We start from the raw sequence: 25,281 nt of genomic DNA on the forward strand, positions 1-25,281 counted from the left end.
AGCAGAACTATGGGATAAACCCAAAAAACAAACATGGGATCCAGAATCTATAGTAAATATATGTAGCTATCTTTATTTGCCTTCAAATACCCTTATAAAAATGCATAATAGAACTCTAATACCAGCATCCAAAGCCTGTTTTCATCCCTATGCCATGGCTGGAGCTTCTAAAACAGATTACCACCCACCACTGGCCCAGCTTTGCGGCTCCAAGTCCAAAGTCTCTTGGTAATATTCCGCTGACATACACTACTACAGTATATGCAAATGCCGCAAATAATGTGGGGATATGTGGTTTAGTCAATAAAGCTTTCAGAAACTATGGGGAGACGCTGGTATTCCTGCCCATTAACAACTTTCAGGCTGAGACTGCAAGTAGTAGGAATCAGAACTGAGATTAAAATTTTCTACATTTAAAGAGGTAAGCAAGATTTGGGTCACGACGGCAACCCGCGGATGCGAGTCTGCCGTCCGTCCATTTTTTCTTAACGGGCGGACGGCAAAAGGTTAAAATTCAAATGACCAATAAATGAGAGGTTACATAGTTTATATAAAAAGGAGACAGCAAGCCTTTAGTTGCACTTTAAGCCTTCAGCACCATCTGTAATAACTCATTTTGATCAACATTTCCACACAAACAAAAAATTCCAGGAAAGTCATTTCCAACATTCTCTGCACTGGAGTTCCAAGTGATCAACTTACATATGCTGGGAAGCATTAGGGAAGAGTTCTGAAAACTGTGGGGCAGAATCCTCAGGACCATGCGGTGCCGCGTGACTGATAACCATCATTATTGGCCGATGGGGGTACATCTTCTTTGACTGTCTGAAGTAATTAATGCTGTCATTGGTAATAAGATCTGTAAAATAGTCCTAAAATATAAAAATAAAATGTAACAACATTTAAAATATTACCTATAGAGATAAAGATCTAAGTTAAAGTGTATGTATAGCCAAAATCTTTGTTTACAGTTCTGAATAATTATTAGAGAATAATTAATGGCTGAATTCACCTAGCTAACAAACCAGGTTAAGGATACTTATAGTTTTAAAAAGTAACAGTTATTTTGGGCTAAATCACAGCTTGTGTTAAAGCTTTGTAAATTAAACCTCCTGTCGGATAATTTTTTGCTGTCTGTATCCTGTTGGAGAGATTTCCCTTTAATTTCTGTTCCAAGAATGCAATAGGAAGTTAGCATAAATCTCCCATAGTGAAGGGAGTATAGTGGGGCTACCCCACTGGAAGATTTACCCTAACCTCTTGTTTTGGTGAGAACTGTAAAATTTGGGCTTTCCAATCACTTTCTGTCTCAAGGACAAAAGGTTACCAGTATGAACCGAAAGGTGAACCTCCCAATGAAACAGACAACAATAAAAATTTGACAGCAGGGCTAACTCAACTTTTCCATCCAGAACAAAAGAAAGGTTTACCTTTATGTGCAGTCCTTCTGTACTTTATCCAAAGCTAAATTAACAAAAATAAATAAAGGACTACTCAGACAAGTGGTTAAACAGACTTGAACCTCTGCTTCTGTCTGCAGTCATCTTAAAAGTTTGTGCAAATCCAAGCAGTTAAGCTGAGTATTAAACCACATATTGGACCATTAACTTAAATGAGAATTGGACCATTAACTTAAATGTTTCAGTTCAAATCTATGCAAGTATATGTGGCGTGTTTTGATAGCATAATCCCAAACCCCCTAGGACTTCACCACTACACTTTGATAACTGCAAGTCTGCGCTTACTGCTCATATGTGAAAAGCCCTAAGACCTTCTATCTCAAAAGTGGGATAGTATCTGTCCATACCAACTGTCAGGCCAAGTGCAAGTTTAGATACGTGTGAACTGAGGACCTAACACAACTGCTCATAACCAATATTGAAATATCTTTATATTTAATATTAAAAAATCCAGTACAAGCCAACTGGATTTTCATTGTTTCTGTCCTTGCACAACTTTTATTGGTGAAATAATGCATTGAGTACTCACAGGTCTTGTTCTCTGAGTCCGACTGGAAATGAACTGCTAGAAGAGTAGGGAAACAATTTTTCCTACTCTTCTAGTCAGTGGTTCTGGTTGTCTTGGTACAAAAAGTGGGAAAAGTCTTTTTTAGTCTCCCCCCACCTAGGCATGCCTCGTATGGCTGACATCATTTTTTTCTAGCCAATCAACTGGGGTGAGAAGGGGTACAACAAGATGGCTGGCCTAGGGTAGCAAAAAGTATACATCTAACCATGTTGTGACATCTTAAATATACAACTTGTGACTTTGTCTGACAGCAAGTATGAACATAATGTCTGAAGTGAACAAATGGTCTACAGTAACCCTGGGAAGATCAGATAATACTGGCTCACTTTTATCCACTGTTTTTCTTACAGCTAACCTATGAGTCTATTATATGGGGACTGCTATTGCAGACTTGTTTTCAACCTGGTCCTGGATTCCCTACCTGTTTCTACCAGGTGACTCACTAGGTAGTAAAACCAGGATCATGAAAACATCATGGATGGTAACCCCCATATTTCTGTCCTCGCAGGTTTATTTCAAGCCTTTGTTTTCTCTCCCAGTGATCTGCTGCATGAATTAATGTCAGTGGCAAGGCTAGCAGAATCCAAATGCAATAATAGACAATTGTGGAAACAGGTGCCAACAGTGAAAAAAGGAGATCCAAAAATTATAGCATATTTCTGGCAATAATGTTGAGGCTTAGCAGTCAACTGGAAGTGTTTTCATATTTTGCCTGTGCAATTTAGTGAAAGGTCACATCAATCCAATATGTCATATGTTGGAATATTTTGGCCTTTTTCATTTCACTTCAAATAATTTAATGAAAGTGGAGCATACACCATTTAAGCAAATGAGAAAAACATATAAGTAGTGGAGGAAGGATGTATGCCACCCTGATGCGTTCCAGATACCTTTTGAACAAAAGCTACATAATGTGCCAAGTCAAAGCTTTGATATCCTGGATAGTATAAAGAAGGTTTAAAAGGCTATCATTGCATTGTATCCTTCTTGATTAATGGGTGACATGGCTTTTCTTTTATTTGCTTTTACTTTCCAAGCGCCTTTTTTTTCAAGGTACTCAGGATCTAAAAAAAGCTGGAACATAATGTTGGCCAGAAATAAAAATGGAGTAATGACAACCTCAGCCGATTATAAATATTAGAATGCTGAGTGTCATGATATAATTCAGTTTAATGTGCAGGAAGGATTATTAATTACACAGAGATAACCAACCCATTTCCACTGATTAAATAAAAACTAACAAAGTAAGATACAAATAAAGCAAAACAATTACTCAGACTCATGCAGATTTAAAGCTGCCTATCTTAAAAAAAAAAGAAAAAAAAAAGCATTTACACTTGCATTGGGGCAACCCCCTGCTCTGCAAAGGGTACTTGCTCGTTTTGTCTAGGGTGCTCTGTAAAGGACTTTTACTTACCCTGCTCCTCCAGGTTCCAAGACCTGCACCCGTAGTCTCTTTTTCCCTGCGTTCTTTGTTCCCCATGCATCCTTTTCTTTCTGCAATCAGTACCCGAAACTACTTCACTTTGCTTTTCAGCTAGTCGCAGCTCTCTGATGTCATCACGTACAATGCAGGGCCAGCAGTCCTGCATTGTACAGGAGAGCAGCAAGGGCCCACTCACAACCCAGGGTGTTGGATAGCAAAGGAGAGCGCCAACCGAGAGGAAGTGAAGAAACACTAAGTACTTGGACCTATAACTTTACCCCCCTAGGCAAATGCACATTTAACCCATGCAGTGCTGGGAGGACCCCATTGCATGGATACTTTTAAAAGCAGCCCTAAGTTGAGCTTTAAAAAGTCTGCCAATGGAATATGGATAAGGCTGCCAGGAACAGTGCACCACATGCAAAATTCTGACCTCACTGTTACCTGTGAAAGTTAGAGGTATTGAGAGTTACCAATGACTGATTTCTACCTAAGTCCACTTAGGTCAAGTACTGTATGATGGTATAATTCGGATCACTAAGATAAGTTCTCCCTGTCCTAGTACAATTACTGGATTTTAACATGTTTTTTAGAGGAGAACTATTAGGAGAGGAAAATCTATACTTCTCAATAGTTTGAGCCGGCGTGAAACACTGCAGCTGTCACACCCCGGCTCTAAAGCTCGAGAACTGAGCAACCACAAACTACTGGTCGCTTAGCTCACATCTTCTCCTTGCAGAGAGCAGTGACTGTCAGTCACCGCTCCCTGCAGGGATTCCCTCTCCACTCTCTCTATTCCTCCAGCACTCAATGGAGGAAAAGACAGGGGAGAGGATGAGCACAGCTGGTTCTAGAGAAGCAGAGCCAGCTGTTAATCAGGCAGTGGGGTGGAGTCCGACATAATTGTCGGCCTGCTATTTGCTGAGTTTGGGTCATAGGGGGACATTAGTAAAGTACATGTAAATGTACTCCCAAATGTGACCAAAAAGAGAACTAAAGCCAACAAAGTTTGGCTTTATTTCTCTTTTAACAATGATATATAAAATTGCCCAGAATGGAAACATTCTCACTTTCACATCTTAGTGCAGTGAGTTTTGAAGAAATGCTATTTAAATAATGAAATGGTTACGCAGGTAAAATTCATGCAAAATGCATTTAAGGCACATTAATGACAAGCCCTGCTACTTTGTCCTTTTAGTTGTTTTAAGATGTTTTCTATGGTCATAGTCAAAAATAAAGATGGTGAGTACAACATTCAGATTGACACATCTATGAACCATTTATAACAGTGATCATGGTGCATGGCTAGCAATGCTTGTGAAATTGTTTCCATTTGTGTGCAAGACGTCCGGCATGTGCTGCTGAAAAAGCAATGTTTGTGTGTGATTTGTGAAACACTTTCATTACATCACACTGGGACATCTGGACCTGATAAAATAATAGCTATACAACATATTTTGAGACGTGTTTATGAAGCAACATCCTTACAAATTTCACAGACATTCTGGGGATAATTTACTAAAAGAGCAGAGGGCATTTGCTTTGCAAAGTGAATTCACTATGTTTAGTAAATAAGATAAAGCTGTGTTCACATGAATCAACCCATCATGTGCAAACACAAATCCTAATTTTGTATTTTCCCTTGAACATGATTGGGTATTAAAAATGAATGCAGGGTTACCCTTTTTACGATCATTCAATTCTGAAAGTGAATCTATACTTTTCAAAGTACACATTTACTTTTCTGCTTCCTTAGCATTTCGACCCCTTTGTGCAATTTTAGAAGTCTGCTAAATATTTGCATATAAGTCCCCTGCACATGTTTATAAAGGGTTCGTCAGGACAGAAATATAGAAGTTGTCTATACTGATGATCTGTTGAAGATGGAAACTCCAGGCCTGTCATCCTAGTCCATGCTTTTCTATCTAGTGAGTCACTGACCCCCAACAAACATATGACTCTCAAGTATCGCCACACCTGACATGCACATACTTGTTCTAGGTCAGTTAGGCAGTGAGGTCAGGATTAGGATAACATTCTTTGAGCATGCAATTTTAAAAACCAAGTCAGAAATGACAATCCCAAACTCCTAGCCTGACAGGGTCCTTTAAAAGTAACCACTGAATTGAAGAAATATTATAAAGCAGTCATATTTATTGTTTATTTCAGAGTTAATTGCTTATAAACGGATGGAAAAATAATTGTACTATTTACCTCAGCATGACCATTGGGAATCGTCAGTAGTGTTCAAAGTTAGGTAATTCGGGAGGCCGTAATAACTACGATCGTGCAGCTGCTGACATTAAAAAGAAATCTGACTTGCAAACAAGTGGGCTTAACCTATAGGCAAAATGGTTGCGGAAATTGTGCGTCTCAAGGAAACTGAGGAAATGAAACAAAAGGGGAGGGGGGCTGGGGATGAAGATGAATTTTTAAATTAAACCACCTGCCACCAGGACCAGCATGCAGTCTCTCGCCAACATCACTAGCAAGCTGTGTAGGGACAAGTGGCGGTCACATGACCCACGGAGCTCAGAACAGATGCAAGAGCAGAGTCTGGGGGAAGAGAAGCTGTGCTCCACTGCTCCAATAAAAGTAATAAATGAGGTGCAACCACAGCTTTATTTCTAACACATAGGACTGCCACTGTTTCTATTCAGACAAAAGAGGGGAGCTAGGATAAGAATAATTTATTTTATGAGCACTGTGGAAATATAAAAATAAAATCCAGGCAACAAAATTTAAAGCTGAACTCTAGGTATAAATATTTATATATACTTATATTTGTCAAGCTTGGCTCATACATATTTTATACCTGGAAGAGCCATGGGGGTCCTGTAAAACACTATAGTAGCCAGCACTACTACAGTGCTTTACAGCAATTGTCCTATACAGCCACTGTGCTGAGCGACTTCCCCTCTGCTGTGAAAACACAGGGGGTCACCTGCTTGGCACAGTGGCCATTTAGCAAACACCTACTATTTTTATCAATGCATACTAGGCGTTCTGTAATTGGACGAGGGGCAGGGCTGTGATGTCACCTCCCCTTGTCAAAAGAAACAGAATCTAAAATGTAAATAATCCCTTGAAACAACATTCTTGTATGTGGTTCTAGGTAAGACTGAAACCTATTGTCACATGAGTCTTTGCAGTGAAACTATCCTCTCATGCTGCAGTTTGCATGTGGAAATGGTGCAGTGGGCAGGGCTGAGACAAGTAACTCTGCTACGCAAGGTTACGATGCCAGCCTGTCCATAATCGAGAACCGGGTGTGTATTAAAGTGATATTAAAGTCAAAAGGATTTTAAGCTATTTCAAATGCTGATGAAATCACCTACAATGAATGCTGCTCCTTGCTGTTTAAAGTTTTAGTTTTCTGTAGAATCAGCCAGTCCCCTGAGCACTGGTCCTGACTTCCTGTTTTAGCGTGACTCCTTTCTCTAGCAGAGTGCTATGCAGTCACCCTTGTATGTGCTAGTCTCCACAAACACACAGACACAGCAAATCAAGCTACTCCCCTCTCCCTGACCCCCTCTCCTCCCTCCTCCAAGCTAGTAGATGGACAGTTGCTGGAGTCTTCACTGTCATTTGTAATCTTGTACTGGACAGGAAGTTCAGGGGAGCTGAGCTGAGAGACTTGGAAGCAACTGTTCAGAAACATGATGATTGTAAGTGTTTTGGCAAAAATGTAAAGCAATGCATTGCTGGGCAATATATCTTTGTTTTATCTGATTCATTGCTGAAAAAAGTTTTAGAGTTTAATACTACTTTAAGGTTATTCTATCTGTAATTTGCTCTGCCGCCTGGGAACTAAAGTGCTTTACTCACTCAACAAAAATGCAAAGCTTATTCTAAAATGTGCCCCTTCTACAAAGGTACTAGAATTATGTCAGTGACAAGTGAACCCGGCGAATGAAAGATTTACATGGGGCTGCCTTGACAGGCAATCATGGGGCTGCCCTGGGGGCCTCAGGCGTGAGGACCCAGCATGCAGCAGCTTCACATTGCAGAGAGAGACCCCGGCTCTGTGATAAGGTGAGTAATTCATGTTTTTTTTTTCTCAGTCTCCCCCGTGCTTCCTCCGGCCGTGTAAACTGACACCAGCCAGGCGGAGAGTGTCAGACGGCTGAGGAGGCTATCTGCCATTTCAGAACACAGAATAGCTGAACTTTAAAAGTTTCAACTATTCTGTGTTCTATTACAAAAGCACCATTTAGTTCATCTGGGTTCAGCAGGTCAACTGAAGAGTTTATATGAGGACTGGGACCAAACGGCTAAGTGATTTTACAGCCTCATATCATACAGGGAAGTACAAGTCCCAGCATGCCCTCATTGGCCCTGTACAGTCCCCCATATCTCAGTTCCCTGAGTGATATTTGGGGGGCGTACATGGACAATGAGGGCATGCTGGAACTTGTAGTTCCCGGGGGAATATTTTGAGGGGGTATACAGGGACAAAGAGGGTATGCTAGGACTTTTAGTTCAATTACGACAAGTCCCAGCATGCTCTCATTGTACCTGTACACCCCCATATAACACCGGGGGAGGCACAAAAGTTTGATGCACAGATAACAGTTTTGCGAGTACGACTACTGGTACTTGCCGAGTACTTACAAGTACGAGTACTGATACATTTTTGTTTATTGTCATTTGACAGTTTTTCTAAAACAATACCGACTAATGATTTCAGGACAGTGGTGGGGAGCCAGAGCCAGGTCCCAGCTGCAACCGCTGCAACTCTGGTAGTTCTCATGAAAATGCCAAGTATCTGCACTGGTACTCGAAAAGTATCTGTGCATCCCTACATATATATATTTAGTATCTATTATATTATCTGTAAAACTTCCAACAATTGGTATTTTTAGATTGTTTTATAAATAGCTTAGTATAGCAATTATTGCTGCACTCTGCATGGTATAAGCACTCAACAAAGTCAACAAAGGGCTAGTTAAAGCAAGCACATGTTTTATAGCAAACGCTTGCAAACAGGTGTAAAAGCAGAACAAGGCCCTGTACATGCTTGATACAACAAATGGATTTCTTTTTTGTACCAGGAGGGGAAAGCGGGAATCTACAGTCTTCAGCCACAGGTGAATAAAGATGGCTATTCATAAGCCCTTAACCTTTTCTACAGGTTTTACCCATTTATATTTGCTGTACAATATTATAAATCAGAGACAGCCAGGGGAAAAATGATGTTGTCTTCTTTAATATGCAGTGATTCCAATGGGCTATTTCTTTCCACCAACCAATGGCCCAAGGAAGGAGATGATGACTACATATCATGTAAGCTACAAAGGCAGTGACTCATCTAAGAAGTCCTGGTATCTGCTGTTAATGTTACTAACACTTGTGCAGAGGTGTCAAAACAAGGCACAAATAAAAAGAAATAGGAAGTCAAACATTTAGGTTTGTGCATTGGGACTGTTCCCTATTACCATGCTGTTCCAGTTCACAAGTCCTTTATGGTCTCCAAAAGTCTCTATGGTATTGTTTTTGGATCATAGGATGGTTTTAATTATTTCTATTGCAGATTTTTTTGAAATGTAATGCCTCTAATGAAGGTGTATGTAAACTCTGACAATGAGCTTCTCATATTTGCTTCTATGACTTTTGTAAAATATATAGCATTAAAAGTGTTTGGTAAATCTAATGATATTGATATTAATAAGAAACGCAAATGTTACTGCCTTCATGTCATTCTTCTGATCCTTGGCATGGGCTCTAAGCTGTCAAGGTCAGGAAATACAAATAATAAATACTGAATTATTGTTTCTTTGTGAGAGATACTATCATACTACTCTCTCAGAGTGGAGGCAGAAAAAACATCACTTGCAACGTGCCGGAGAAATGTAAACACTACATGGGATGCAAATACAAGGCGTGAGAATCATGGAACATCTTTTTCTGCATAATGTGGAAGTTGTTTTTAATATTCAGGAAGAATTTAGTTAGAGACAGATCCTTTAAAAACATTTCTGCAAAAGGATCATCCACAATAAACGTGGTATAGAAGAGGACATAATATGGCTACATAATTTGTAAAAATCAGGAAAAATAATAATTGAAATAGGTTCATATTAAAAGTGATACTTAACTCAGGAGTTAAATCTTAAAATGCATTTAAGTACCTTAAAAGAGGTAACCTTTTTATCCCATAGTTCTCTTTAGGGTCATGGGAGGAAATATACTAACGTCCTCCCATGACCCAAAGCTCAGTATATAGCGAGCTATTGCGAGCGATATACTGAGACCGCCTCAATACTGTTGAGATCCGCCCAGCTGGCTGATTGACAGCTGGCTCTGCCTATCTAGAGGCAGAGCCAGCTGTGCCCGCCCCATCCCCCATCTGTTCCTCCAGACAGTGCTGGAAAATCGGAGAGGGGAGGGGGGGAATCCCTGTGGGGAGCGGTGGCTGACAATCACTGCTCTCTGCAGGGAGATGATCGGAAAGTGAGCGAGCGACAGTATGTGTTCGCTCACTTCCCGATCAATAGAGCCGACGTGTGACAGTTTCATTGTCACACATTGGCTCTAGCTATGAGAGTGAATAAAAATCACTCACATCATAGTTTTCCTTTAACTATTAACAAAAATGTATCTTATTTGTGCATCACTCGGCTGTAGATCCTCAAATCATCCCTGAATTGGTGCCAACACTGTCCTTCCTTCTGGAGGGTGGCTACTTTTGTTCCCCATGGTCCCCGTGTGTGTTGTGAAGTAACCACCACTCCAAACTCGCTCCCGTGATGGACTATAATTTCAATACAAAGTGAGCTTGGAGTGGTGGCTTCTTTACAACACACATAGGGACCAAAAGAAGGAAGGAAGGAAGGACAGTGTCAGCACCAATTCAGAGATGACTTGAGGATCTACAGCCGAGTTATACACAAATAACTATAAACAAAAATGTATCTTAAAGGTACTTGAATGTATTTTTAAGAACTGACTCATGAGTTTAGTGTCACTTTAAAACAGATTCTGTAAAACCCACAGAAGTCACAAACCCGCAACAGCTTAAGGAATAAACACTGAAGACTGGTTACGCTGAATTATTTGACGCCGTATATCTTCCAGGACCTAAGGGGATGAGCACCATTAAGCTTGTAATCTTATGTGCAATCCTATTACATGGGTCAAATGCCATAACTGGAACATCTGTGTCACTGTCTGAAGAAAACCCAGCATGCAGCAGACACGCTGAAAAGGCTCATGGTTTGCAGCAGTTAGCTGCACTGTGAAATCTCACGGCTGTAGGCAAGTCACCTTGGCACACTTTCCGAGCTTTTTGTTAGGTTTGAAGTCTTAGTTTCAGAAATCTTCCCAGAACCTTGTTATTTCTCACATATCCATTCCAATTGTACTGCCCTGAGACTTGACAGCACATCTTTTTCCAAAGCATAATGAAAACAGCATGGCCAGAGGTCCTGTTTATGAGTTTTATAGATGGAAATACATGGTAACATCATTTATCGTAACATTACAGATCCCAGCAACACCACATGTTGCCCCTTCCTTTCTTGTCTGACTGAAGTTTCACAGGACAAAATCTTTTTTTTTCTTTCTCTCCAGATGTCACCATAAGCTGAACTTTCACATGCAAAATTAACCAATTTTGTGATAACAAACACGCTAAAAATATCACATTCCAAACAGACATCTCTGACGTAGATTAAGCAGTACTGGTGAAATATATGGACGAGCAGGGAAATATTCAAGGACATCAAGTCAGGTCAAATATAGCAATACCAAAAGTAGCTTATGAATCAGCATTACTGTTAGTAAGTCATAGACTTTCCAGACTTCAACAATTACAATTTCCAGGGTGATTTAGAATCATCTGTGCTAAATATTTTAAACAGATTCTCTGTAGAGGTTAAATATTTATCTAATGTGTTCCTGCAGTAGGCTGGTTAATGTTAACGTAGTCAGATTTGAGATATTTGTCAGGTAAATAATCCAACAGTAAAAATATCTATTCACCTTCTGACCTACAAGCATGTATTATATTGCTTTAGGACACTTCAGGTTCCCAGGAAACGTGAAAGCCACAGCTCAATTAGGGAAAAAGTATTTTGGCCAGTTTGGAATTATTATTTGAGTGATAGCGTTTTCTGTAAGTGGAACTATCTGGGGATGTCTGGTAAAGTTGAACATATCATAGACACATTGACAATTATGTGATTCTACTCAGCATATCAGGTATCAGCTAACAACCATCTAATATCCCTGTGTACCTGTACTACCTGGGCTGGTTGCTATGGAATGTGCTGATAATATACAAACTGTAAATCTTAAAAAAATATGAAACCCTAAATGCTCCTCCTATCACATAAGAGGTACATGCAACAACAAATGGCATCACCTAATGGCATTCATTTGTCGTCCTTCGGTGTGCTCCAACACTTCTGTTAAACTAACCATATCACTTAGAAGAACTCATCGGCTATTAGGTTGGTATTGATGAGCTCTGACTAGACTGATCAGTAACATAAATGACATTGCATTCACTGCAATTACACTCCAGCATTTGACAGATTGAAGCTGGGACATTGTGCAACCCTGTGGGCAACAATTTTACATTTAATATTCAATCTTTGAGTAATTGGCAAATACAGTGCCTCTGGGAGTTGATGCTATTCTCACGCTGCAGGTCTACTAGGTAGAAGATGTCTGACTCAAAGCAGACTCTGATCTGAAGATCTGAAAATACCCACAATGGTCCTGGTAGTGTCCATGTCTAGGTTTGGGGTAAATCAAGGGAGTTCTGGAGTAGCAGTTTAAAGCAAAAGGGGGCTAGAAATAATAATGTAATTTGGCTAAGCTAACTTCTACACTGTTGTATTATGTGAAGTGTGAATTTTAATGATAGATCTACTTAACAATGTGACCATTAGCAGTTGTTCATATGCTATAAGTGCAGAATGTCTTTGATAGGTGCAGTAAAAGCTGTGTCCTTTAAGTATCATATTAACACCTTCAAACAGAGATACAATCATTATTGACTTACTTATTCGTAAGTGTCAATTCCTAAAGTGTATGGCAGGACAAAAAAGTACCGAAAAATACTAGATGATCTGCCAGAAATCCACTCAGTACCTATATCCTGTTATGGGATAAAAACACATAGCTTTTTGTGGGCTTAGTGTTGTTAGCTCTGCCCAGTTTTCTTTTGCTAAAAGGCATTCTGTGAATGGACGAGGGCAAAGGAGGGGTGGGTGAAAGACAGGATCTCCCCCTGTCCGTTCACAGGATGCTTTGCATTTGATGAAAATAATACAAGAAGTTTAAATCAGCTAAAAACATTCCAAATGCATTAAAACAAAAAGTGTGTAAAGTCTTACATTGTGATATCTTTAGAAAGAAGCCAAAAAAGCCTTTCACTTGCCAGCATGTTGTAGAGAAAGACCCTTGCACTCTGTGCCGAAGCAGTGGTCTCTCTGCGGAGGTTAAAGTCTCCCCTACTCTCTAGACTATTACACATCACTGCCCCCTACATTATATTACTATATGAATCCAAGGCTGCCCTTAAAGACATTGGAAACTGTTTTTACCTTTTCATATTCAAATCCATGCTTTTCCTTGAACCCATTCCTGCACATAGTATAATTATAGAAACGCGAGTTCTTAACCAGTCCTAGCCATTCTCTCCATCCAGGGGGGATATAACTCCCATTGTATTCATTGAGGTACTTTCCAAAAAATGCTACAGAGAAGAAGAAAAGTTTATGAGCAAGATGAAAAGCCAATCTAAGGCAAACAAATACTAAATAAATGTAGAGCTATACAAATTATGACATACATTAGTTATATTTCATATAAGCCTGGAATGTGGCCTTCCTTTTTAGTTTTTGATCTGTCTCTGTCCAGTTTTTACTGCTATCCAAAGCTCCACTAGAGAGAATTCCCCTCACTTCATGTCATGTTGACAAAAGTTTCACTAGAGAGACAGTGTGGGAAAATCTGCAAGAAGGGCAAAGCAATGCCAAGCTGGCAGAGGTTCTAGCTTTCCCCTACTAAAAAAAAAACTATAATTTTTTTTGTCTGTGTCTCTGTTGCAGATTTTCTCTCACTTCTGGTGAAACAGTTGTCACTGTGACAGTGAGTGAGGGACACACTTTCTAAAGGAGCCCCCTATATTTATATATTACACATACATGATATATTTCCTTTGTGTTGCTTGCTCCTTACTTAAGGCATATTTTTTCAGCCCTTATCTTCTTCTTCTTGCACTGACAATTTCATAGGAAAACAAAATACATTGTGGGTTTGGTGTGCACGGTTGGCTGCAGTGACATAATGACTTATTTGCAAGCCTCTACCACAAATCCCTTGAGGAATAACTCCATGGATTTGTATGAAAGTAGATCACCTATTGATAACTGTTACTTTGGGGATGATCACAGAATTATCATCTTTTTTAGTATTTAGTATTTTTTTTCTTAGTTAATAAACAGCTAAGCAAAAGACAAACTTATCAGTATCACTACTGTCAACTGTAACTTGTTTCAAGAGACAATGTAATCTACATCTGGACAGATAAACCCTTATAAAACTATGGAAGTTCTTAGACATATTTTCTGCTCAGATGGAATGTATGTAATGTAATACTGCATTTTGGCCACAGATAGAGATAAGGAGCATAAGTATTTCCTATGCTCCTCCGCTCCATCTATTGGCCATAATACAAAATATATCTAACATTGTTCGTTTTTGCGTGCAAATCTATTTGGACAAAATGCACATTAAAAAAAGATTTGTAGGGTGAATGGCTCTACAAATTGGTTATAAATAGACCACATAGTGTTTATGGTGGATATGTTTTCAACAGTAAGTTGTAAAAATGGGTGAAAATAACTTTGTTCCATCTGCTTTGCTACAAAACTAGTAAATAATTATTCTAATATTCCTACGTCAAAAAGTAAAATAAGTCGTAAATTGTTAGTTTCATATTCTACAAGCCTGGTAAAGAATAGATGTAGCAATGTATTTACCTGTCCTGTATCCCGTATTATTGAGGTACACTGCAAATGTACGTGGTTCATGTATAGCTTGCCAAGATGGAGAGGAGCAATTTTCATTGTTGGTAAAAATATTGTGGTTGTGGACATATTTCCCAGTTAGCAAAGATGAGCGGGAGGGACAACACATGGGAGTGGTCACAAATGCATTTATGAAATTTGCACCTCCTTCCTCCATTATTTTCCTGGTCTTGTTCATCACCTGCAACGAACCTGAAATAAATAAAATTCTTTGCTAATGTATAAACTATTTATGTGCCAAACCATAACTATTTATGTGCCAAACCATGCATCATGACACAAAGCTAACTTCAAGCAAGAAGGACCTACAGGCAAGTAATATAGTCTATTAAAAAAAACAACGGTGGTCCTCTTACCTCTTTAAACTTCATCTTAAGCTTGCACACGGCTGTTATCAATGAAACTATCATAAGGTGCCTGCTCTTACTGGTCCAGTGCCACCCAAATTCTAAATCTGCCATGGCAAACCCAATAAATCTTGTTACTTTTTAGGCTGTTTAGGCAAAGGCAGCCAATCAGTGCTTCTAGGATAGATACTGTTAGAAATTCGTACCAATGTTCATACACAAAATCTTCTCAGAACATTCGATAATTCAATCAAATAAAGTCAAAGACTTGACAATTGTTTTCAAAATTACATTTGGTTTTAAAATTAGATTTTCGAAATGAATTGAATTTCTCACACAAAAACTACATTCACTGTTAGAATTTCATTACTGGTCCCTTTTTTTTCTGCTACTACAGTCCAAATCAGTTGCCAACTTGACCCAATTAACTATTAGAAAATCGAATGAGCATTCTGAAAACAAGTTTCTTTGGACAAAATTCTAACCGTGTATACCCAGCTTTACTCCCAGTGGCCAATGGGGCCCAGACAGAGCCCACACCAACCAACAGGACAGTATTTTAGCAGTGCCGTATGGCAACTGGATGATAACATTTCCAAGTGCTGAGTGTTGACTTCATTCTATAATGGGGTGCAGGGGATATACTTGAACACTAGCCCTGCAGAAAAAGCAGACCTCATGTTGCTTCAAACAGTGCTTCTAGCAGTAGATTAATGTTAGAGGTGCCTATAGGAGTATGGAGACAGATACCCTTCAGTTTACTGTGGTCTATGATAACCCACAAACATCAGTGTCAATTTCCAGTCCTAACAATTTAGGCAAGATGAGGCAATGACTGTTAATGTTCCTATGGTACCTTTGTAGACCTTAAACTTGTTCTAAAAATAACTCTCTGCAGTTACAATTAATGCAAACTAGGTATACATCGTGAGGCAAGGCAAATATAATACTTAAATACAGTACCTAACAAGGATAATTACAATGTATCATGTACTTCTTTGATCACAACATAAACAGCAATGTAAGTGTATACAGAGTCGCTGAGATAAGGCACATAAAAAGTCCTCACCTAGTTCCACATCCTGGTCATCAGTGAGAACCAAAATAACATTCGGCCTGATGTTCCTCCTGTCCACTGGCAAACGGCCTCTAGATTTTCCTGCTTTCAGTGTTGAGCCGTGGCTTGCTGGAAGCTCCATGTCCAGTATCATAAAAAGAAGTGCAAAACAGTAATACTTCATTGTAGAGGTGTTGCCGGCTCTGCTGTGACCAGATGATGCTGTGTGTCCCTTCTGCTATTTGTAGGCAATCGTTTGGCTGAAATGCAATTAATAAAAAGTCATTATATGCCTGAATATGTCCAATTATATCAGCATAAATTTACATGAATTAAAATGTGACATGAATGATCTCCTGGCCAGACCAAGAAATAGTTATCTGCAATGATTAGCTAAGGGAATATCTCAAGCAATTGGAAGAGATGTGAAGCAAGCCAAGTATAAACTGCGCTCATTACAGTAGGTAGACTACGTAACGTACCTGTATCTTTAAACATTTATAGATGAAGCTCCATGTAAATTAGCTAAAACAAGGGACTGCAATTTCCCTGTTTATATTTAGTAATAACAATCTCATAGAACACCTACAGGCTGGATATAATTACACTAAAAAATGTATTCCAAAAGAGTGTGCAAAGAGCAATAATAATTTGCAGCCCTCCACAAACATGAGGTTTGAGGTTGTAGTTTTCTAACTGTTAAAGATAACTGAAAAACATTTGGTTGCTATGGGTGATTGTCAAATATTGCTGTCTATACCAAGTAATAAAGATCCAAGTATATGAAGATAAATAAAAAAAGGAAGACTGTAGAAAGTCAGTATGAAGGAAGCCATTGGTGACCTCTCCCGTCTCCCGAGCATACTAGTTCTTTCATACTCATCAGATGTATTCAGCACTTTCTTACTGACTCTCACAGGGTTACTCACAAAAGGTGAAGAGTTTGGAGAAGGCAGGAGAATTGAACAATCTAGGACGAAATAGCTGATTTGGAAAAAATCTCCAAATCTTCAACTCAGTTTCCAGTTCAGCAATGTTGTCCTAGATTGCTCACTTCTCCCAGCTCTTCATCCTTTTGTGAAAAACCTTCCAAGTATGCAAATTAGGAGCTCTGACTTCCTTGATCTGCTTGATTGTTCCAGGTCCAAAGACTGCCAGGCAACTCACATTTTCAGAAGCCTGTCAGCCATGGTAGCCCCATAGTAGACTTGCACATGTTTAAAAAGGTGAGTTTATACTGAATGTTGTTGAAGGGGGTATGTAATTATATAATAGTACACATCTGATGAAGTTGCAGGAGAGACAGACTAAAGAACAATATGAAAGAGCATACACATAGCAAGCAATCAGAACCCTGTATTCACTAATCTGATTATTGATGAACATATACCAATTAAATCTCGGTGGTGGCTATGGATAACTACCTGCTTATCACTATACTTTAAAAAAAATGCTGCCTGTAAAAGTAAAAAATTAATTTAATTAGATGGACTCTGAGGCATTATAAATGTCTGCCTGTGATAAAATAAAGCTGTGAGCCAAACACTGATTGACAGCGCTGACAATCAGGTTTAGCACTGTAGGAACCCCAAACTTTTGCTCATCAATCAAGATTGTCAGAAACTCCAACCTATACATAATCCGTGAAGCCCCAGATTATCCCATAATGCTCCCTGCTCTATACAAACCCACAATTTTCTCCACAAGCTTGCTTGGTCCTTGTCACTCAGGAAGATGTATTACTGGATCTTACAGGCAAAACTTGCGCAATGTGGCTAATGGGAAGCTCACAAAAAACGTGTAAGGCAGCTGTTTAAAAGTTTTTTGTTTTTTAATTGACCACAAATAAATGAATACACTTAAAAATTCTAAAAAATGTAAAATAAATCTGCTACAATCAGTTTAATCTATAAATCAAACACTGAAAAAAGTTGTAGGGAGTCTCCTACCTCCGCTTATAAGAAAGGAGCTGGCTGGGATTCATTACATGATCAGCAGTTTAGCACCTGTGACATTCGACAAAGCAGTGTTTAGACATGCAACATTAACCCGAATCAGACAAGCAAGCAGAACTAATTAAGTGAGAAATATCCATCGTTGGAATACTGAGGGGGTTAAGGAATCAGTGTGGGTGATTCCTGTCAGTCAGTTGAAAAAAAAAATCTCTTCCTTGCTTAAATTCCCAAACTATAATGAAGTTTTAATAGAGTGTTATTTGACTCCTTACATCAGTCAGTGCTGATTATAAATCCAGGGAGGGCACACATTTTTAAGTTAAACTACAGGCACATATAAAAAACGCAATTCACTAAAAAAAAATGTTTTACCCCATCACGCACAGACCAATGTGGATTTTGATTATCGTTCGTTAGCAATACTAACTGACCGAAATTTTCCTTTGCGCATATGCAGTGTTCATGTTGTGATTTTTTGCGTACGAAAGTGCCACTAAACCATAGATTTTTCCTACGATTGGAAAAAGGTTTTCCAGCCTGACCGATCGAGGAAATTCGGCCAGTTGTACAGTAATTCTGATCGCTCAATTCCCATCAACTGACCGCTTATCATACAAAAACCAGATCTTGTTCGATTTCCGAACAATAAACGCAAAGTGAATGGCCACCTTAAGGGCTCAGGCACACAGGCGAATTAAATGACTCCCATCTACGCTGAATCTTTCTGCCAGAAGCTGACAGAAAAAACAGCATTAAAAAAATGTGCGTTTTGGGCGTGTAATTACTCACATTTAGAGGTGTAAAGAGAGAAATTAGAGTAAACTCATTCTATTGACTAGAATATTAATTTATTCTAGCCACTTGAACGAATTTAGGTGCATACGTGTGCATTTACATGCGCATGTTCATGAATTATGCGACTAAACTCTTCTCCAAACGCAGGTTTTAAGCATTTTTTATGTCCCTAAATTCTGCTCAAAAATATGGATGTAAAGGCCATACTGTGCATGGATTAGCCTTTCTCGATTAGGTGCTGTAACAGTCTGGGGTGCCTTGTGGTTTCCTCAGGGTTGCCTCCAAATTTTCACACAGCGTCATGCCTTTCCATAGTACAGACAGGCCAGCCAACAGCAGCATGCAAATTAATGACGGTTATCCATGGAGGGTGGGATCCATTCAAAAAAGGATAAAAGTACCCCTCCCTCCAGGCCTGCTACACCTCCTGCTCTCTGCCATGCTGTGCGAACTCAAATGTACAGGCCATCTTTTATGACCATCTCCTTCAGAACATTATTACATGTGATTTTCCACTTACCATAAATATTTTAAAATATTGTAAAATAAAATGTAAAAATCAGCTCTTTTTGAAATGCATTTATCAAAGCAACAGGAAAATAGTAAATAAAGTGAACTTGCATACATAAGTAGTGAATATCATTCAGTAGATTTAAAGGGAAGCTATAAGGATAAAAACATGGGAAGCTGTCATTTCCATCTGCAGTGCCATCATCCATGCGATACTACTTAGTGATTTTCTGAGGTTTTTTGGCTGTTGCTGCTGCCAACAGACCGAAATTCTTAATGGTCCAAATCTTTCTTATAAATCTGTTACCTAGACAAACAGAATCTATTTTTATATATGAAGAATTTTGGAAACATGTTCCTTGATTCAAGAAAAAGGTTCCAGACTAACAGCTATGATGCAGGGGACAGCGTAATTGCCCCAAAACAGGTAGGACGTACAATTCTATGAACAATATACATATCCGTTATTAAGACAGATATGCTTGCCTTTTATCATTGAGATTCACACCTCTGAGATGAGTTCTGTTCTCTTGTGTTATTGTACTGTTTACTATCGCCATTTGCCAGGCATTACAGAATGGGGGAGGATTGATGTGTTTTACCTGGATCACTCTATGGCAAGTTATATGTGGGTATAAAATAAACCTCTGTCCTCAGCATCACCAAATCTTCTCCAATATCTTCTCACTGTCTCCAGTAAAAGGTTTCAGAAGCTGAATGTTGCTTGAAGCTTTTTTTATTTAATGGAACTTGTTCTTTGGTTGTAATTGTCTTTTATAATGGAAATACCTGTATAGACAGTGGTAGTTTGTACTATAATAAAAATCCCTTGTAATTAACTTTTGTTGAGAAAAAAAGTAAAGACATGATGGGTCTACCTGATTTTGTTTTAAAGCTGTAATTTCTGCTAAAAGCCATGCCAAATAACAGAGCATGAGCTTATGAAGGATAATACAGGAGGATTTAATTACATTTTTCTCATAATCGGAGTGAGAGAAGGCAGGGAGGCCCTCAGGGCAGACAGGTCAGCCATGAAAAACTGGACACATGTGAGATACTGTACTCACAGTACTGCCTGCAGCACAAATAGTTCAGGAACATGCCTCCATTGCACTGTAGTAAAGAGCCAGGGAAAAGGTAAATTGAATTTCCTTAACAACTAGATCCTTGCCATCAAAATTATTTTGCTACAGTCCGGATCAAAACGTTTCTGAAATCCACAACTTGTCTTTTAGTCATCACCTGGAAAGACTTGTTTTCCCTACATACAGCCTTTATTAGCACTCTGGCAATTCTACAGAACATATTTATCAAAAGCAGGAGAATCTAGGCTCATTCAATGTCCCTGCACATTAGCAACATCTACAACCTGTATTTTAGTCATTACCTGGAAAGAATTGGTTTTTCTACATACAGCCTTTACTAGCACTCTGGCAATTCTACAGAACATATTTATCAAAAGCAGGATAATCTAGGCCCATTCACTGTCCCTGCACATTAGCAGAGTAGCAAATGTCCAGTGAATGCATGCAGTGGTGAGTAAGCAGACATCAGCTGGCAAATCACTGATAAAAGCAAAGATTCGCTATCCACAAATAATGAATGTTAAAACAGGTTTGGCCAACCTGTGCAATTCACTGTATTATTACTGTAGGGGAGTGCAGGAGTATTGCTGGTTTGGTTCCCAGGAGTCAGAAGTTCTTTTAATGGGAGTCCCTCCATGTCACTCGTGGTGTTGTGGCTAGTGTTTTTAAGAGAGGTGAGATGCACTGGCAAAGTATATGGATTTCTCCTAGGAAGGCAGGTAAGGCTGATTGCATTCCTCCTAAGAATAAATGTTGGGTCATTTAGCAGCCCACAGTAGCTAGGGCACAAGTCTCATCTTTATCATATCTCTCCATCGCTAACCAAAGACTGTTCAAGGATTGTGTTACCATTACTCAAGATGGCTGTTTTTACATATCTTCTTTATTCAGTAAACATTCTTTCAAGGAGCCTGCTGTGGACTCTAATCATTCTGTACCAAAGGGGGACTACTGTTGGGCATTCATTTGTGCTTGTGCCAAAGGGAAGGCCAAGCTGGGCAGCTCAACAGAGTGTCCCAAAGAGAGTGAGGTCTCAGTGATCTGCTTTGTGAGCCATGGGTACCCTGTGAGCTCCATGTAGAGGAACACAGGTGCCATGTGGATTGCCTAAGTCGGCAGAGAAATAGTCAAACACCTCAGTTATGGTGTGAAAGAGTTTATATCCAGCCCACACATGCTGGTTCCACAACTAAACGTTACCTGTGCTAGCAAACACACTGTGAAAAATATGATGGGCTTCTGGTGAGGTGCAAGTGGCACATTATCATCTCCAGAGTTATCAATATGTTTGTATGTGGTATTTACAGCACCGTCATCACTGTGGCCCAAGCATTGTGTTGAGTTGCAAAACTCCCCCTTGATTTTGTTTTTTTCATACTGACTAAACGTACCACCAAATCTCAATTTTTCTGCATGTCAAATCTAATTAGTCACTTATTAATGTTCCTTGACATTTAATCTGCACTGAACAGCAGGCAATTAAAGTGCAAAATAAATGATTTCAATTACAATTTTGTAAAACTGCTACTTTCAAGTGTAATATGCTACAAGGTCCTCCTCCCACAGAAAGTTCTTACACAATTATTTAAAAATGCTGGAATATACACTATGCGTGTGGCCGGTGCTCAAGCTGCTAATACATTCCCAAGATAATATAGTAGAAACTATTCCCGCATTGTCCGTGGTGACTGTATCATACACTGCTTCTATATCAGAGAACAGTACAGAACGGGTTTTCAAAAGTGTGGGGAAGGTTAGAATTGTTATCACATTTAAATGCTACCTGAGTCCTGATGAGATTTTTTCCGCCAAATCTGTATGCTTTATATACCCCTATAGAAGAGATTTCCCTTCTGCCTCCTATCACCTAGAAATCTCCTTCATGTGGACACAGACAGTAAGGCAATCACAATAAAATAGAGGTTCTAAACCTCATCTCTCTACTAAGAATTATGCTTTTATTTTATTGCTGTCCCTGTTGGATGGACTTCCATTCAGTCCCTATCCTGCCTAGCATCTACTGAAGAAAATGGAAGGGAGGAAAAATCTCCCGAAAGGGGGCAAAGACAGCAATGAACACCTTTCAGAGGATCTAATCCTCTGAAAAAAACGTTTTTGCCAAAGTTGGGCTTTGTAGCTGAACTCCAGGTAGATACAGTATAATATACATATGTTAATGCAGCTCTGTATTTATAATAACGTCTATGCCGTGGCTGTGTTTATGAATAGATCTCCTGTCTCAAAAAAACGGGGTTCCTAGCTCTCCAGATTGCTGAGAAAAAAATGGGGTGGACTGGTGCCCTACAGCAAGGACTGAGCAGATAGGCTATGCTCCCCCAAAGGCCTAATTTTCCATTTTATCTATAGTGTGCCATTAACGCGATAAACTTGCCAAAACTTTGCTTCAAAAACAACAAAAACACTTAACGAAAACAAGTTAAAGCTTCCTCACTTAAAACAATATTTTCTGGTAACCACAAAAATATCCATATGTGAACAATGCCTCCAGGAAAGTAAACTGAACTAATAGGGAATGCCATAAGAAGACTGCTATTAAAGCAAAGGTTTCACTGAGAAGAAAGCCAGGTTTCACTCACTGAAAAGAGATAATCCCTTCAAACTGCTTGGCTATGAAATGCAAATATCAATAAACCTCCCACTGCCTCATCTAATCCTGGGGAGAGCTGCTGTATTGTCATTTCAGAAGCTGATCAAAATCCAAGGGAATGGGATTCATTCACATGGCATGGGTGCTTTAAAGGAAATAGTAGTGAGAGAAATGCGTACTCTGCCACGGCTGACCTTATCCTGAAAATGGTTGACTGGCTGTTCCTACCTTCAGCACTTCCTTAGGCAGTGATCTAAAACATGTGAGCAGAAAGTGAAGTCAGTCTGACCTGACTGTGTACATACTCTAGATCAGTTTCTCAGACAATTCTGTAGGCACTGGATCAGCTTGACAGCCAGTGAACTAGCATTTTCATAAAGCGCAGTCGACAATGGCAGCCTGTGTATTTCAGTCACGGCTTCTTTTAAAGTAAGCTTGACGTATATAGAGAGAGGAGGCAGACATTTTGTGGGCTTCACTAAAATATAGTATATACAATCTGCAAATCAGTATCCCAATGTAAATGTATGTGCATCATACAAGAGCTATATCTTTTCTCTATGGCAATACCCTAATCAGGGCATTAAAGGGGAGATCTAGGAAGCGTAATATGTTATCAACAACTACCTCCATGCTGCCCTTCCCCAGATCCAGCTCTTCTAAAACTGTGCCTGGAGTGCATTACCTTCAGGTCAATGCTCAGTCCACGTTATGCTTGCAGTCTCTGCCATTTTATAAATGAAATTAATCACGGCCAATAGTGACCCCATAAATGTCTATTACCACAAAAAAGTACTTTTAGAAAATATCACAGATTAAATGTAGGAAGGACTCGGCCTAATGGTACTATGCATTTGGCACACACCGGAAGTTCGGAGATGCGTTGCTCTATGACCTGAAGCAGGGTTGTCCCTATAATAAGACAACCTGAGGTGGTATGTCATTAGGTCACATGGGGCAAGAGCATCCCAGGTTGCTAAGAGCTCTTTGCAAACTGTGACACTCTGGCATCCTACCCAGCTCACTGACATCACGGATTTATTTATTTATTACAGGTATTTATATAGCCCGACAATTTATGCAGTGTTTTACATAATGTGCATTTACATCAGTCCCTGTCCTCAAGGAGCTTACATCTAAGGTCCCTATCTCACATGCATACGTACGAGGGACAATTTATACAGGAGCCAATTTACCTTCCAGTGTGTCTTTAGAGTATAGGAGGAAACTGGGGTACCCGAAGGAAACCCACACTAGCACAGTGAGAACATGCAAACTCCTTGCAGATAGTGACCTGGCCAGGATTCAAACCAAGGACCCCCAGTGCTGCAAGGCAGAAGCACTGACCACTATGCAACTGTGATTGCCAGGAGATGAGCGGGACTCTCTGGCTGGCGTTCTGCCCAGCTCCTGGCAACCAGTGATGCCAGTAAGCTGATAGAGAAGCTGGACAGAGCCAAAGCCAGAGGTACACCAGCACCATCCCCTCATGATGCGCCATTGCCACCACCACCACCCCACCAACATACAACACTCCCCTCCCCCTGTCCCCCTGGAATGTGCACCACCAGCATTCACCCTTCCTGGTAACATGCACCGACGCCAACACCCCCACATCAGGCAGTGAAAAATGTAGGGACACCCCTGACCTAGAGCCAGTGGTGGGGAATAGGAATGTATTTAGGCACACACATAATTTAAAAACTGAACTGTCATGTTTCACTACTTGCTTAGAATGCATTTAGTTACTTTATGTTTCACTGCCTGAGTAAATCTGATCCACACTGCAGTTTTAGGAGGAGGGTTGACATAATGGCCATCACCAAACCTTGCTTTAAACATTTTTTTTACACATCTAATATATTCTTGTGTGGATGCAAGCCAATAAAATGACACTCTGTACCATATATTTCAGATTAACTAGCAGAATATTTTGGGCCTAAACGCTGACATCATACATTCTACCTCCTGGTAGAGGAGCTACAGAGACATGTTAGTCATGTTACATATGCAACTAAACTGCTTTGATGTTCTATAAAATATTATCAAGAAAGCATAATACAAGAAGACTAAGGCTTCACACGTTGAGAGCCCACTAACTCACTTCCTACAGCTCTCCCACTGCACTTCGCTTATTTAAAGTAAACATCATGTATATTATTCCCACAGGAGAAGTTAGGATTTCAACTCACCTCTGTAAAAGTGCATGTGAAATATCCCTCACTGGTTTTTGTTGTAAAGTCTACAGGAACATTTTAGACAATGTTGACCCAGAAAGTGCAGCCATCCTGACTGCTCCGAGCAAACTTTGGCAGGCAAGTGTTTGAATAACCCCCATGGCTGACAACTCTGTGTTAATAAAATTCACACCCTTACACTGTACTAAACACAACTACAAAGCCCCCTTTTCTTTATAACTTAATCAGTT

The 25,281-nt window shown here is 39.6% G+C and overlaps 1 protein-coding gene across 2 annotated transcripts in view; it reads right to left on the reverse strand.

Moving 5' to 3' along the window:
- Positions 1–25,281, reverse strand: part of SULF1 (sulfatase 1) — a 96,920-nt gene that overhangs the window by 47,219 nt on the left and 24,420 nt on the right. For both annotated transcript variants that reach the window (XM_018554230.1, XM_018554231.1), the window contains exons 2-5: positions 15,913–16,160; positions 14,449–14,688; positions 13,009–13,160; positions 703–872 (exon numbers count right to left, since the gene is read on the reverse strand). In XM_018554230.1, the coding sequence (XP_018409732.1) occupies positions 703–872; positions 13,009–13,160; positions 14,449–14,688; positions 15,913–16,084 (734 nt within the window). In that variant the 5' untranslated portion in view covers positions 16,085–16,160. The remainder of the gene's footprint in view (positions 1–702; positions 873–13,008; positions 13,161–14,448; positions 14,689–15,912; positions 16,161–25,281) is intronic.

The sequence above is a fragment of the Nanorana parkeri genome, unplaced genomic scaffold, assembly GCF_000935625.1.
Source record: "Nanorana parkeri isolate BGI_ZX_2015 unplaced genomic scaffold, ASM93562v1 scaffold147, whole genome shotgun sequence".
Classification (NCBI taxonomy): domain Eukaryota; kingdom Metazoa; phylum Chordata; class Amphibia; order Anura; family Dicroglossidae; genus Nanorana; species Nanorana parkeri.